Source organism: Maniola jurtina, chromosome 24, assembly GCF_905333055.1.
Source record: "Maniola jurtina chromosome 24, ilManJurt1.1, whole genome shotgun sequence".
NCBI classification, from domain to species: domain Eukaryota; kingdom Metazoa; phylum Arthropoda; class Insecta; order Lepidoptera; family Nymphalidae; genus Maniola; species Maniola jurtina.
The window spans coordinates 6,846,288-6,860,767 of record NC_060052.1 but is presented as its reverse complement, the minus strand read 5'-3'; the positions used below and the strand labels follow the sequence as shown (position 1 = coordinate 6,860,767).

Genomic DNA, 14,480 nt, shown 5'->3' with positions numbered 1-14,480 from the left:
TTATGGAAATAACTTTTACAATGCTTTAAAATTCTCGTGTAATAATCATCATTGTATTTTTATCAACCGATTGACGTCCACAGCTGGACAAAGCCTCAGTTTGCCCTATACCTAGACAACGACCTGAGTCAACACAAGTACTTATTAATTCAAAATTTAAAAACCCCCGACACAAAACTCTCTAAAAAGTAAATATCTTTCAAACGGCTGAATCGATTTTCTTGGATTATAGCTGAGAACACTCTCGATCAAGCCACCTTTCAAACAAAAAAAAAACTAAATTAAAATCGGTTCATTCGTTTAGGAGCTACGGTGCCACAGGCAGATACACAGATAAATAGATACACACGTCAAACTTATAACACCCCTGTTTTTGGGTCGGGGGTTAAAAATACAAGGTAAGCTAATCTTATGGAATGCACTGCATTACTCGCAAGTAGGTAAATAGACTTCGAGTAGACATACAAAAGTTAATTGGACTTAGGCTCGCTTTAACACAAACCCAAGTCTTTAAAACTAATCTAATTAGTAAGTGAAAGCCTTACATGGCAGTTAAGTAATGAAATAAAAACGATAGCTCCCTTACCTTTTTATAGAGTTTCGTAGCTCAAAAGGAAAAACGGAACCCTTATAGGATCACATTGTTGTCTGTCTGTCTGTCCGTCGGTCGTGTCTGTCAAGAAAACATAATATAGGGTACTTCCCGTTTAAATATGCATGTTAAAGGGCTTTACCTGTAGGTACATTCTAAAACAGATTTTTATTTATTTTTATGCATAATAGTTTTTGATTTATCGTGCAGTGTCGGAAAAAATACTCGAGTACGGAACCCTCGGTGCGCGAGTCTGGCTCGCACTTGGCAGGTTTTTTTTAATTCAGATAGGTACAAGTTAGCCCTTGACTGCAATCTTATATGGTGATAAGTGATGATGGGGGTAACCTGGAAGGGGTAGGGCAGTTTTTATTGTACCCATACTGTCTTGGTTTCTATGATCGTACCGGAACGCTGAATCGCTTGGTGGCACCTTTAAGCGCTAGGGTGGTAACTAGCTACGGCCGAAACCCCCCACCAGACCAGACCAGAAATGATAAAATTCCAACCCCTGTTGGGAAGCGAACTCGGTACTTCACAATAATAAGACAACAGCGCTTGCCACTATGCCAGGGACTCAAAAATTTATTTTCCTATGTCCTCGATTTCAAATTAAACAAGTGTACTTAAATTAAAAAATTATAACACCCCCGACAAGTGAAGGTTACAGTAACTAGAAAAAAGCTGGTAACTTTCAAACGGCTGAACCGATTTTCTTGGATGATAGCTAAGAACACTCTCGATCAAGCCACCTTTCAAACAAAAAAACTAAATTAAAATCGGTTCATTCGTTTAGGCGCTACGATGCCACAGACAGATACACAGATACACGTGTCAAACTTATAACACCCCTCTTTTTGGGTCGGGGGTTAAAAATCCCGGAAATACTTATCTATACACGTGCAAATAAAATTGATAGCGCATGTGTGTGCGCGCCGCACACAAATCCGTTTCATGGTCAAAAACTACAAACTAATGTCGTACAAAAACAAAATGGCGACCAAACCGGCCAGTTGGGTTCACCTTGACTATTCGCTAATCACGTCCACCTTGAATGTTAACTAGCATTGTTTGAACACGTGAGTGTTGGCCAAACCTAGCTATAGGCACCTAGGTTTATACTTAGCATACCTACTAATATGGCTTCCTTGAGGAAAATATACCAACTAATGGTTTGGCTTGTATTAAATTTTATAACCCTAACGATTACATACCTAGGTCAATTGAATTTTTATCAGCTGTAGTTTTTAATTTAGGTAATATTTTTTTTTTTTAGTTTTAACTTAGACAGCAATGATAATTTATTATATTTAGGTCAATACTGTATTACTTATGAAAATTGGAATAAATATTATTAGGTATATGGCAGAACTAAATACACAAATCTGTAGGGTATTAAGTACCTACTTAGGTAGGTAGGTACCTAGTTATCTCTTATATTTTGTTCTTAAAAGTGTGTGAAGTCTGCCCATCCGCCTTGACCGGCATGGTGGATTATGGTCTAAAGCTAAACTAGACCATTCTTATACTCTCTTTTCTCTTCTTCTTGTTCTTTATCCCACGCTACGTGGGGTCGGCACATTAGGTCAATATTGTTTATGATAATAATTGGATAAATATAAAAGTATGACTAAGAAATTAATACACAAATCTTAACTTACACCTCTTATACCTATTTTTGTTCTCAAAGGTGTGTGAAGTATGCCCATTCCCCTTGACCGGGATGGTGGATTATGGTCTAAACTAAAGCTAAACTAAACCATTCTCATACTCTCTTCTCTCTTTTTCATGTACTTTTCTTCCACTCACTTCTATCATACGTCAACGCATTTTCCACTCCTCTTAAAAACATAATTATCCTCTTTCACGCAATCCATCCACATGCATATTTAAGATTTCTCCATTCTCTAAACCATTCTCATACTAAGTATTAATGTAGATAGATAAAGGGTAGATACATACCACGATTAATAATTAATCATTTGAATGATTAATTATAAAACTGGGTCGATATCGACAAATCAAAATCGTCAAATTAGTCGTGGTGTTTACGCGTTATTTATTTACATTATAATATTACTAGATGATGCCCGCGACTTCGTCCAGGTGGATTAAGATTTTTAAAATCCCATGGGAACTCTTTGCTTTTCCGGGATAAAAAGTTGCTTAAGTATGTCAATTTTCGGGACGAAAGCTACCTTTAGACCAAATTTCATATACTTAAATCGGTTAAACGGATAGGCTTTTAAGAATCCCGTGGGAACTCTTTGATTTTCAGTAGCCTATGTCAGTCCCCGGGATGTAAGCTAAAAGGTGCCCACGCACTCGAACTGCACTGCAACTGAACTGCGGCTGAACTGCGCGTCGCGGCAGCGCGCTGCACGATATTCTTTTACCACGCGGTACGCGCGTCGCGGCTGGAGAGAATATCGTGCAGCGCGCTGCCGCGACGCGCAGTTCAGCTGCAGTTCAGTTGCAGTTCAGTTCAAGTGCGTGGGCACCTAACTCTATACCCATCAAAATCTGTTAAACTGTTGGGCCGTGAAAAGTTATCAGACAGACAGATACACCTTCGCATTTACAATATCAGTATGGATGTCGTTAAACCACGAAATAAGTTTAAACCATTCTCATTCTGAGAGAGGACCATACTTAGTGCTCAATATTGGTTTGTGATGGTGAGGTATAAGATTGAGAATACCTACCTTCTGAAGGAAAAATCTTCATTTAAGGCTATAATCCAAATGCAAACTACGTATGAAACTATATTGATACAGCAATGACGCAATTCGTTTTAAACGGGTAGCTATTTGTACCTAGTTACTAGATTTGCTGCTATAGGTATATTTTTTGCACATAAATACCTAGTACCAGTTCACATCCTTTATTTCCTTATGTGGAAACACGTAATAGGCAAAAATGTTTTGCCAATATGTCATGGACGCACGGCTCTGCCAACTTACATTTATTGTTTAGTACTTATATCTTCTATTACCTACTTATATTTACTTGTAGTACTGAAATTCAGTCACTAAGTTCGTGATTTCGATCACCGAATATAAACTTGAACTCATTTTCAGGCAAAACGGGTTAAAATTGTGCTAAAATTGAGTCCAAAGTTGGCGATTTCGGTCAAAACGGTACACAATTTTCAAATGAAAAGTTTAATGATTGCTCCTGTAAAATTTCATTTCATGTTGATGTCTGAAACATTGACAATGCAAGTTTGTCATGTTTTTAAACAAGTTTTTTATAATTTGACCAGTTTGTTATTGTAAACTAGGGGTTAAAATAATTATTAATTTTATTCTTTATTGATAAAAACAACCAGGGAGAGACATTATATAAGCTCTATATTTTGTCTACAAAGATGACTGACTGACTGATCTGTCAAAATAGCTCAAACTACTTACTGGACAGATCGGGCTGAGGCATGCAGATTGCAGATAGCTATTAAATGACGATTTTAGAAGCGCCACCCCTGGTTTATTTTTGTAGTTCACGCAGGCCCACGTAGGTCACGGGTATACCTAAATCTTTTCTTAGTTCTTAGCCTATGTTAAAATTATCTTACATGTAAAGTCTCTCATGTTAAATCTCTTTCCGAGCTACGGAACCCTCAGTGGGCGACTCTGACTCGCACTTGGCCGGTTTTTTTTATCAAAGACTAAACAACTACCACTATAACGACTAAATTACTAAACAGTTACGATAACCTAGTTCAATGCCTGGTTAATGAACGTCAAATGACCAGCTACGTACAAATCGCCGGGTTTCAATGACCTACACTTAGATAAATAAATAATAACCCAGTGTCCATCTAATTGGACGTACGTAGAATCCAACCGTCTATTTTCTATATACTTAGTATACTAGATAATACCCGCGACTTCGTTCGCTTTTATTTAGGTTTTTGAAAATTCCGTGGAAAACGATTTTCCAACGCAAAAATAGCCTGTCGTCTCGGGAATGCACGCTTTATTAGGTATTTCTGTACAAAATCGGTTCAGTAGCTGAACCGTAAAAAAGGTAACAGACAGATAGATACACAATCCCGCATTTATCATAACATATAGCTTCAAAACTATTTTTGACGGACTTCTACTGACCAAGGTAATTCTCGATTCGGCCTGTTTTTTTTTAAATTGTCACACTAATATTATAAAGGAGAAAGTTTGTAATTAAATATATTTAATAACAATTTAAGTAGCTATTTATTTTGGGCGAAAGTATGGTTATGACATGGCTGTGATTCATATCTTTCTTTTACAGCTTAGTTTTTCTTTATGAGCTTTTCTGATTTTCTTCGTAAAATACTAATCAAAATGTAGGTTGGTAGGTTTGTCGCATTTTCATTTAAATATTACCTACATATTTATGCTTCAGTTTACCTACCTACCTATCACACAAAGATCTTCAAACATTTAGGTATTAGGTATAGTGGGCAGACAGAGATTCTATTGTAATGACACGATGACGAAACCGCGGGAAACAGGTAGTAAATAAATAATAACGTACCGTCCACGTAATTGGACGCATACGTACAATCCATGTGCCATGTACCTCCGTCTATTTTTTTCTAAGTCCATTGTTAGCGGCCGATGACAGGCCGGGCAGAACGCAGCTGTTCCCTTGCTCCCATTATTTGAACTTGAAAAAAAAAACTACACATAAATTTACCGCTCGCCAAATGGTGGGGTCTACACATTCTAATTCTAAACTCGCGGCCTCGACCAATGGCGGCCGAGGACGAGCAAGCATGGCGGTCGTGGGAACCGGTTAATGGGCCGTTTGAATTTAGAATAATATTTTTTTTATTAACGCGTTCGTAGCGAACAATGGCTTTTTTAGCTAATTTACGATTGCGACGTGGCCGGGCGACGAATTAGATGGGTTCTTTTATGTACCACATTTTTTATTAATTTTTTCTGTAACTAATGTAGAATCTGTACTTTTTTACATACTAAAGAACTCATTGTTCGGTCATGAGTCATGACTCCTAATAATTAAAAAGAATGTTTAGGTTTTTTACACTGTATTGCATGTTACCAAATTGTTATCACGCGATTTTAATACCTACTTAGGTACACTTTATTAATACCTAGGTCTTCCCACAAAGATTAGCTTTTCATCCTGAGAAGACACAACCTTACCTGTTAGATTCCGTCCTGTTAAGTAGGTACATACCTTTTCGATCTATCAAGTGCAAAAAAAAATAAAGTCAGTGTTACAAAAGTTCTGGGCTATGAGCTTTTGTTTGGTGAGGAGGTCTACTTACTATGTATCTTCAATCTTCTTTCTCCGACCTTCTACGTATGTACCTATTAGATATATTATCTACCTACTTACCTCTTAACAGGGCTCTCTCAGACATAGATATTAGTTTTTAGAATATGTCTGCAAAATTTCATGGACTTTGATTGCTTAACATTCAAATGAAATTGGAACTACGTTTTTATGAAGTGAGTGACGGAGAAACCCCTCTTAATACATAGAAGCATGGTTAAAAATTTACTGTTTAGTAATCTATTACATTGAGCGATTTACTCTTATCCGTTGAGGAGTTCTGCATTTCCGAAGACATTCATCAGATCTTTAAAGGACCTGACGATCGTCTTTTCAAATAAAACAGAATCAGATTTGACGAAATTAGGTATGGAGTAACATCGCCAAAAAACGCATCGAATTGAGACCCTTTTTTTTAAATCGATTTTTATGGAAGGAATAAGGCACAATTTAGGCACAAGTGTAAATTAAAAATTTATAACACCCCCGACAAGTGAAGGTTACAGTAACTAGAAAAGAGCTGATAACTTTCAAACGGCTGAACCGATTTTCTTGGATTTTAGCTAAGAACACTCTCGATCAAGCCACCTTTCAAACAAAAAAAAAACTAAATTAAAATCGGTTCATTAGTTTAGGAGCTACGATGCCACAGACTGATAGGTACAGATACACACGTCAAACTTATAACACCCCTCTTTTTGGGTCGGGGGTTAAAATTCATTGCGAGATTATTAAGAAAGTCTATTTTTATACTATCTGCATTTCAGATTTTTATTAATACCTACCCAATCCTAATAACTAGATATTACAGGCTAGGCATTTGTTCTTAGAAAAATGCGTTACCTACGGTAACGTAAGTAGGTACCTAGCTACCGGTCGCCTACAAACAAGGAAATATAAAGCCTTATTTACTTAAAAGTAAATGGTTTGCGAAAAACAAGGTTATTAAATGTCAAATGATTTATCCTTATTCATAAGCTATTAATTTCAAAATGGACTTCATTCTAGTTATTAGCTTCGAAATGAACGGAAAATTGATGTGACATTGATTTAAGGAATATCATTCTCCCTAGGTCATGATTTTAGCAGTCTATGTACCTAACCTACCTATGTTTGTATGTATGTTTTTATCCAGATTCTGTGTGTTCCACCGTAGCGCCTAAATTACTGGGCTGATTTTGATGAATGACGTGTCAAATGATTTGTTGTAAAGGTCCGGGTGACATAGGCTACATTTTAACCCCCGACCCAAAAAGAGGGGTGTTATAAGTTTGATGTGTGTATCTGTGTATCTGTGTATCTGTCTGTGGCATCGTAGCGCCTAAACGAATGAACCGATTTTAATTTAGTTTTTTTTGTTTGAAAGGTGGCTTGATCGAGAGTGTTCTTAGCTATAATCCAAGAAAATCGGTTCAGCCGTTTGAAATTTATCAGCTCTTTTCTAGTTACTGTAACCTTCTCTTGTCGGGGTTGTTATAAATTTTTAATTTACACTTGTATACGAAAAAATTGACATAAAAAAGTGGTTGTCTCCAAATTTTTTTTTTGCTATTATATCGAGTGATATCGAGTTATGTCGAGTGTAAATGAAAGAAGAAACAACTGAGTATAAATTTACTACAACATTAAATTAACCATAATATTTCAGCGTTTATTAAGACGATCGCAGTCGGGTTTTAGTTTTCACCACTGCTTCTACTTTTGCACTTGTGACCACTGCTTTTTAAGGCTCCGAAAACGGAATCCTTATAGGATCACATTGTTGTCTGTCTGTCTGTCTGCCAAGAAACCTATAGGGTACTTCCCGTTGACCTAGAATCATGAAATTTGGCAGGTAGGTAGGGCTTATAGCACAAGTACAGGAATAAATCTGAAAACTCCGAATTTGTGGTTACATCATTAAAAAAAAAAAATTAAAATGTTTTTTAATTTTCAAAGTAAGATAACTATACCAAGTGGGGTATCACATGAAAGGGCTTTCCCTGTACATTCTAAAACAGATTTTTATTTATTTTTATGTACAATAGTTTTTGATTTATCGTGCAAAATGTTGGAAAAAATACCCGAGTACGGAACCCACAGTGCGCGAGTCTGACTCGCACTTGGCCGGTTTTTTGATGACCTATCAACACTAAATCGCTTGTTGTTTCAGAGTCCAGCCTCGGAGTCAGACAGCAGTTCGGTGTCGGGCGCCAAAAGCCCCGCAGGGCCGCCGCTGCTGCATCACCTGCTGCAGCTGCAGTTGCAGGGGCAGAACCCACAGGCGATCGCGCAGGTAGCGCCCCAAACAATATATACTTTTACTATTATAAATGCGAAAGTGTGTCTGTCTGTCTGTTTGTTTGCTAGCTTTTCACGGCCCAACAGTCAAACAATTTTGATGAAATGTACACAGCTAGCTCAAAGAGTTCTCACGGGATTCTTAAACGCCCACCCGGTAAACCGATTTACGTAGGTAGGTATGTGAAATTTCGTACAGAGGCAGCTTGCGACGCGGAATTTGACATAGCCAACATTTTAACCCGGAAAAGCAGAGTTATCACGGGATTTTTAAAAAACCTCAAACCACGCGGACAGGGGCCTTACTAAGTACTCTAAGCGGTGGTATTAGAGCCCCAGAAGTAGCGGGCATCATCTAGTAAATTATAAGACCACAGCAGTTGGGTGGGAGGTACTCAGTACTCCGTGGAAACGCTGCTTCATCATCTGCTGCTACTGCTACTGCAGGGGTAAAGGCAGAACCTGCAATACTTTTAAGATTTCTGGGGAGCATTCCAGCGATAACAGATTAAGTATCTGTATTCGTTGGAATGTCTGGAATTGTACTGTGTTTGGCAGATAATCCCTGGATTATAGTGAACCCACGCTAGAGTAGTGGCCCCCAAAGGTAGGGTGTGACTTGTGAGTGACGGGGGAGTTGATAATGATGGTGTTACAGCAGGGAACACCAAGATTTGCCACGATCTACACAGCTAGACCAGGATGATGCAACGCTGGCTCATATTAAGTACAGCTATAGAAAATCTGCATTTTTTTAATTTATAGTCTAGCGCTTGCCTGCAATCAGACTTGATGGCAAGTGATGATGCAGCCTAAGATGAAGCGCTCTTGCCTAGAAGATGACTAGTCACTCTTGAAGGTACCCATATTACTATAATTGGAGGGGAAAACGGATGCTGGAAGAGCGTTCCAAATCCTAGCATATCCCACAATTTTGGCTTTCCCAAAAAATTTTAAACAGACTTCTGGGACATTCCAGCGAAAACTGATTAAGCATCTGTTTTCGCTGGAACGTGTGGTATTTTAGTCTGTGTGATGGATGAGTTGATAGTGATGGTGTATAACAGCAGGGCTACACGGAGATGTGTGTGCAGTTCCAGCAGATGCTGGCGGCGCTGGCGGCGCTGGGCACGGGGCTGGTGCCGCCCGCGCTGTCGCAGGCCTGGATGATGCAGCGGCTGGCCACGGCGCGCCCTCCGCAGGACACGTGAGTCTTTACCCATTCCTCTAGCTTTTATTAAAAGCCCAACGATTTCATAGATAAAGTTATGCTTAGGTTGATAAATGAAGGACTTTCATTCCATATTTAAACCCTTAAATGCTGATGATTCTGCAATCGTCAAATAACTTTTATCTGAGGTTTGTCATTTTTCCTATAGAAAATCCGTCAAAACATCTTCAATAAAAATTATTTGACAATAATTGAAAAATAAATAAATTAGTATAAGCATCTATGTCAAGAAAATAACGTACCTACCAACTACTTACTTACCTACTGTCAAAATGGAAATTTGTAACTCCAGTGTTTTAGGATATAACTCCTTGTAATTTAATTTTACTTAATTTAATTACTAACCTACTACCTAACTCCCGCACAAAGATAGATAATGAAAATCAGTGAACACTTAATAGGCGTATGTACTAACTGGGAATAAGTAGCTAAGAAATAATGTAAATGCTGGGTGTGTTCCAATAAAGGAAAAAACACTCCGAAAGGTGCGTGCCTCGAACTCCGAACCCCCCCCCTAGGGGGCTGACATATTTACCACTAGGCTATCATCGCTTTAATTAGATATCTAGGTATAGCAAATGGAACAAAGTCGCGGTCACCGACTAGTGAAACATAAACGGCCTCAAACAGATGAATCTTATTATCGTATCCTCCGCTTGATATTTGAGCCAATGCCATTAGAATGGAGTTTGATAGTTGTTTTGAACTATTTCGTCTTAAGTCATCTATAAATTAAGCGCGGAGCCTTGTAAATTAAGACTTGACAGTAGTTAGATAATATTTAGTTAGTTTATCTTAAGTTATTGATATTTTAAGTGTTTGTTTTGATTTTATCTTTGAATATCTAAAATGTTAAATATAATCAGTTAGAATCTACAGCAATTCTTAATTATTTATTGCATTCGTAGGCAACATTCTTGACCTATCATTAGCTTTTATATTCAGTATTTACCTGATATAGCTAGGTAGATAGAGGTAGGTCCTGTGCATAATAATACCTAAGTAACTATGTGGACTTTGTCTGTGGTGGCGTTTGTTGGCGCGCGTGTTGTGACTTTTTGGAGTGTTTTTTTGTTAGAAGTGGCCGGTTTTTGTGTCCCGCTGGTGTTTATTGGTGGTGGAACTGACCGAGGAACTGACTGAGAAGCGCTCTAAAGGGGCGCCGCGTGTATGTCGGCGGGCGCCAGCACAGACGAAGTCCATACTTATACATATAGTTTTCCTAACTTGTAAATAACTACACACTTGACATTGGCTAATCAGTGTAAAAAGCCAGACGAGAGAAAAAAAAAAAAAAAAAAAAGTAACTATGTACAACTTAAGTCAAATCAATACGTAGGTACATTAATATAAAAGGAAAAATCTCAGCAAATCAACTGAGCATCTCTATTCTATAACAATTATAATCAACTCCATTACCATCAGATAGATCAAGGATTGCTACATGCCCCGTATTTTACGGGTTAACCCGTAATTGCGAAAATAAAATAAGTACGGGGTAAATAAAGTTCCCGTCACACCCGTATGTTTTCATTCCGCCGGAGCTGGCTGGCGAAACCAAACGCAGACGTTTTATCTGGCTGGCTTGTGCTTGTTGTGAGTTTTTGAATGTGTGGTTTGAATTCGTCGTTCGTTTGGGGGGGAATCTTCTTAAGATACCCGATGTCCTGGGAAAGACATCGAGTTATATACGATTTTTACTTGCTAAACCCAGTCGGTGGCCATCCTCAGCGCATATTGGGAGGCTCACTGACTTGGGCAACTGCATTAGAGCATTAAACACCGCTGTTTTAATTGTCTCCCGTAAAAAAAGCTACAACCCGTAATTTTGACGCTGGTAACCCGTAAAATCAAAAAGTGGCAGGTGGTAACCCTAATCTTACCATGAGATAGATCGCAATCAATCGCAAACTTGTCAAAGACCAAAACAATTGTACCAATTGTCCCATTACAGGAACTATTCCGTTGATAAATTACTAAATCATATGAAAATCGTCACAGCAAAATTTAATGCCTTCAATATCAGTGGCATTACGATTAATGTTACTTCAAGATTGAAGTAAAAACGTCCCTATGTTCTTGTGATAGAGTCTATAATCGAAGTGTAAACGTTTGTAGGCAACCGTGTGTTCCTATAAATAAAGATGAATCCTTGAGACGCGCAATGAATCGTTACTCAATACTTAAAGCGTCAAGTCTAAGAGTAGACATACAAAGATGTAGCACTTCATGCAATTGGAAGACCAACCTGGCATTGGCTAATTTATACATCTGACTAGGTATATATAAAACCGTAGGTGGATAGAAAACCGTAGGTAGATATAAAACCGTATTTCATAATGGATCTTGTCGGTAGGAAGGGCAACAGCAGATTCATCTGACGATTTGAAAGCCCCTATCTCGACACCTCCCACGTAAGTTGTTGTATCCCCAAAACTACAACTTTTCAGTAGAGCGTTTTGAAGATATAAATTGAAATTAAAGCTCCATTTTTCAATTTATTTTTGTGAAATTCGGTATTGAGTTATAGTTTACAGTACTTTCACATATTCTGAAAGATAATTTATAGAAATACTTCAGATTTCTGAGATTTTGTTCATACAACATTTTACGGCGTGTTTCATCTTTGTAAAATGTTGTATAAGATACTTACAACAAATTACGCTGGGAAAAACGGGTTGAGTGTCATCGTATGTGTTACATACAACTGTGTACGTCGTTTAAAATTTAAAAAAAATGTAGTATGTGTAGTCCGATTCATCATTTCCAACCAATGGATGTCCACTACTGGACATAGGTCTCTTGTAGGGACTTCTATATGCCACGGTCTTGCACCACCTGAATCCAGTGGCTCCTTGTGATTCGTTTGATGTCGTCTGTGCGCCTAGTGGGAGTCTGTCAACGCTGTGCCTTACAGTGCGAGGTTCCAGCACCTTGGGACCTCAACGTCTATGGGTCCTTCGCATTTTGTGCCCCGGCCATTTACACTTCAGCTTCGCAACCCATTTATGCCGGTTACTCTGATTTTTCTACCGATATCCACATTCCAGATTCGATCACGTAGAGAATCTTCAAATATAGCTCTCTAATTGCCCGCTTAGTGACTCTGAACTTTCTTATGAATTCCATTATAATATGTAACCATATTATCTCGGATCCATAATACGTCATCACTGGTAACACGCACTGTTCGAAGACTAATTTAGTTTCCGTACGCTGCCGCCGAGTCGGATTCGTTGGCTGACCTGTTTCTTGAAATTGCACTTACCTACCTGGTCCAGGTACCTGTTCCAGGCTTACACACTTTTCTATAATTTCAAGTGCAGAGCCCTCAACGATTACTGAGTGGGCCGAGACATAAGAATTAGACATAATTTTCGTCTTACTCATGTTCATTTTCAGGCCCATCTGTTGTGAAACTTTGCAAAAGTCATTGAGCTGTAAATGTAGAAACTCTGGGAAACCTAATGAGGTTTCCCAAAGTTTCTGCGATAGTGACTATGTCATCGACAAATCGAAGGTGAATTTCTTTTGATGTTAATGTCAAGTTCATTCCAATCCAAGCTTAAAGATAAGGACGTCTTCCAAAGCAGCGGTAAAGAGTTTCAGAGAATTACGTCTCAATGTGCACTCTGTCACTGCAATTGCACTATCCTAGTCTGGTCCTATATGTCGACTGACATGGTGTTTTCGTATAGGATTCTATTTCAGCATTTCTATGAACAGGCAGTTGTTACAGCATCTCAATAGCGACCTTAATACAGCCCCAGTTTCCACCAAATCAAAAACTTTCTCATAGTTTACAAACGCTTAGCAAAGAGGCAGATTATTATAATAGCCTTCAGTTATATTATGCATAACATGTCGCAGCTTATGAATGTGACCTATAGTGCTTAAGCTTTTTCAGAATCAAGCTTGTTAGGGATGCTGAAAGTCATCGAACTTATTATTGTGACTATTCATAATGACTTACGATAACAACAGCTTATAGACATGGCTTAGCAGCGAGATGAGTCTATGACTCTTCTTGAGTAATGTTTGTAACTTTGTAATTTCGTTATGCAATGAACTAGATTAATTTGAATATAAGATTCACTAACCTTTTGTGCCCACATTGCAACGAATAAACCATTACTTATTATTTATTACGGCATTATCGCCATGACGGGATTGAAAATCCCGTCATGGCGATTGGAAAATCGCTGAAAGACCTTAAGTACTGGTTTGCCACCCGCTTTCAGGAATTCTACTGTGATTCTGATATCACCGAGCGAATTTTTATCCTTGAGTTGTTTGAGAGCCATACTTATCTCGTATAAACTGGCATCTGGGATATCTTGGGTATAGTATCCCGTCAATTTAGCTCTGGGATCTTTAGCCAAATCTTCAACAAGTCTTTGTATTGTGGTGTATAATTGTCCATAGAACTTCTCCACTTATTTCAAGAGCTCAAGTTTAGCTGAAATGAGGTGTTGTCAGATTTTTGTCGTATCAGCAGGCCCTGTTTAGTTGACAGATCTTTCGTGAATACTTTTGAGCTCCTGTTCCGCTCTATGGTATCTTTAAAACGAAATTAAAGATCCATAAGTTACGCGTTTGTACAATGATCTGCCAGTAGGTGGGTGCATCTGCTGAAGACTACAGTATCATTTCTGGCCTTTTTCTGGCCATGAGCTTTAAAATCATAAAAAAATATTTGTTATTTTTGGACGATAGGCCGTAAAGAAATTGGACTCCACCACCTGGCAGGTTCTACCAACCTATTTATTGGAAAGGTAGGCTCTGAAATAATATATTGTAGTAGTGATTTTTTTGTTAATTATACGGTAACCTAGTGGTATGATGAGCCGATTAGTTATTTCATTGACTATCATAAGTTTACGTCGCCATCAAACTAAATTTTAACATAGTTTTATTGTATACAAAGTCGTATGTAAGAAAAAAAACAATGTCATAGCAACGTAAAATATAGCATGTAATCATACAACAAAATTTTGAGAAATGAATGCCGAAGTAAAATGTTGTATGTATCACTTAACACAAAATTTATTATGATTCTGCAACGTAAACGGTTGTATGTCATCATACAAT

At 38.1% G+C, this 14,480-nt stretch overlaps 1 protein-coding gene across 3 annotated transcripts in view; it reads left to right on the top strand.

The window, feature by feature from the left end:
- The window catches only part of LOC123877784 (mushroom body large-type Kenyon cell-specific protein 1), a 268,246-nt gene that overhangs the window by 227,756 nt on the left and 26,010 nt on the right, over positions 1-14,480 (top strand). For 2 of the 3 annotated variants that reach the window (XM_045924672.1, XM_045924674.1), the window contains 2 exons: positions 8,031-8,153; positions 9,226-9,365. In XM_045924672.1, coding sequence (XP_045780628.1) covers positions 8,031-8,153; positions 9,226-9,365 — 263 coding nt within the window. The remainder of the gene's footprint in view (positions 1-8,030; positions 8,154-9,225; positions 9,366-14,480) is intronic. The other variant, XM_045924673.1, reaches the window with a different exon arrangement.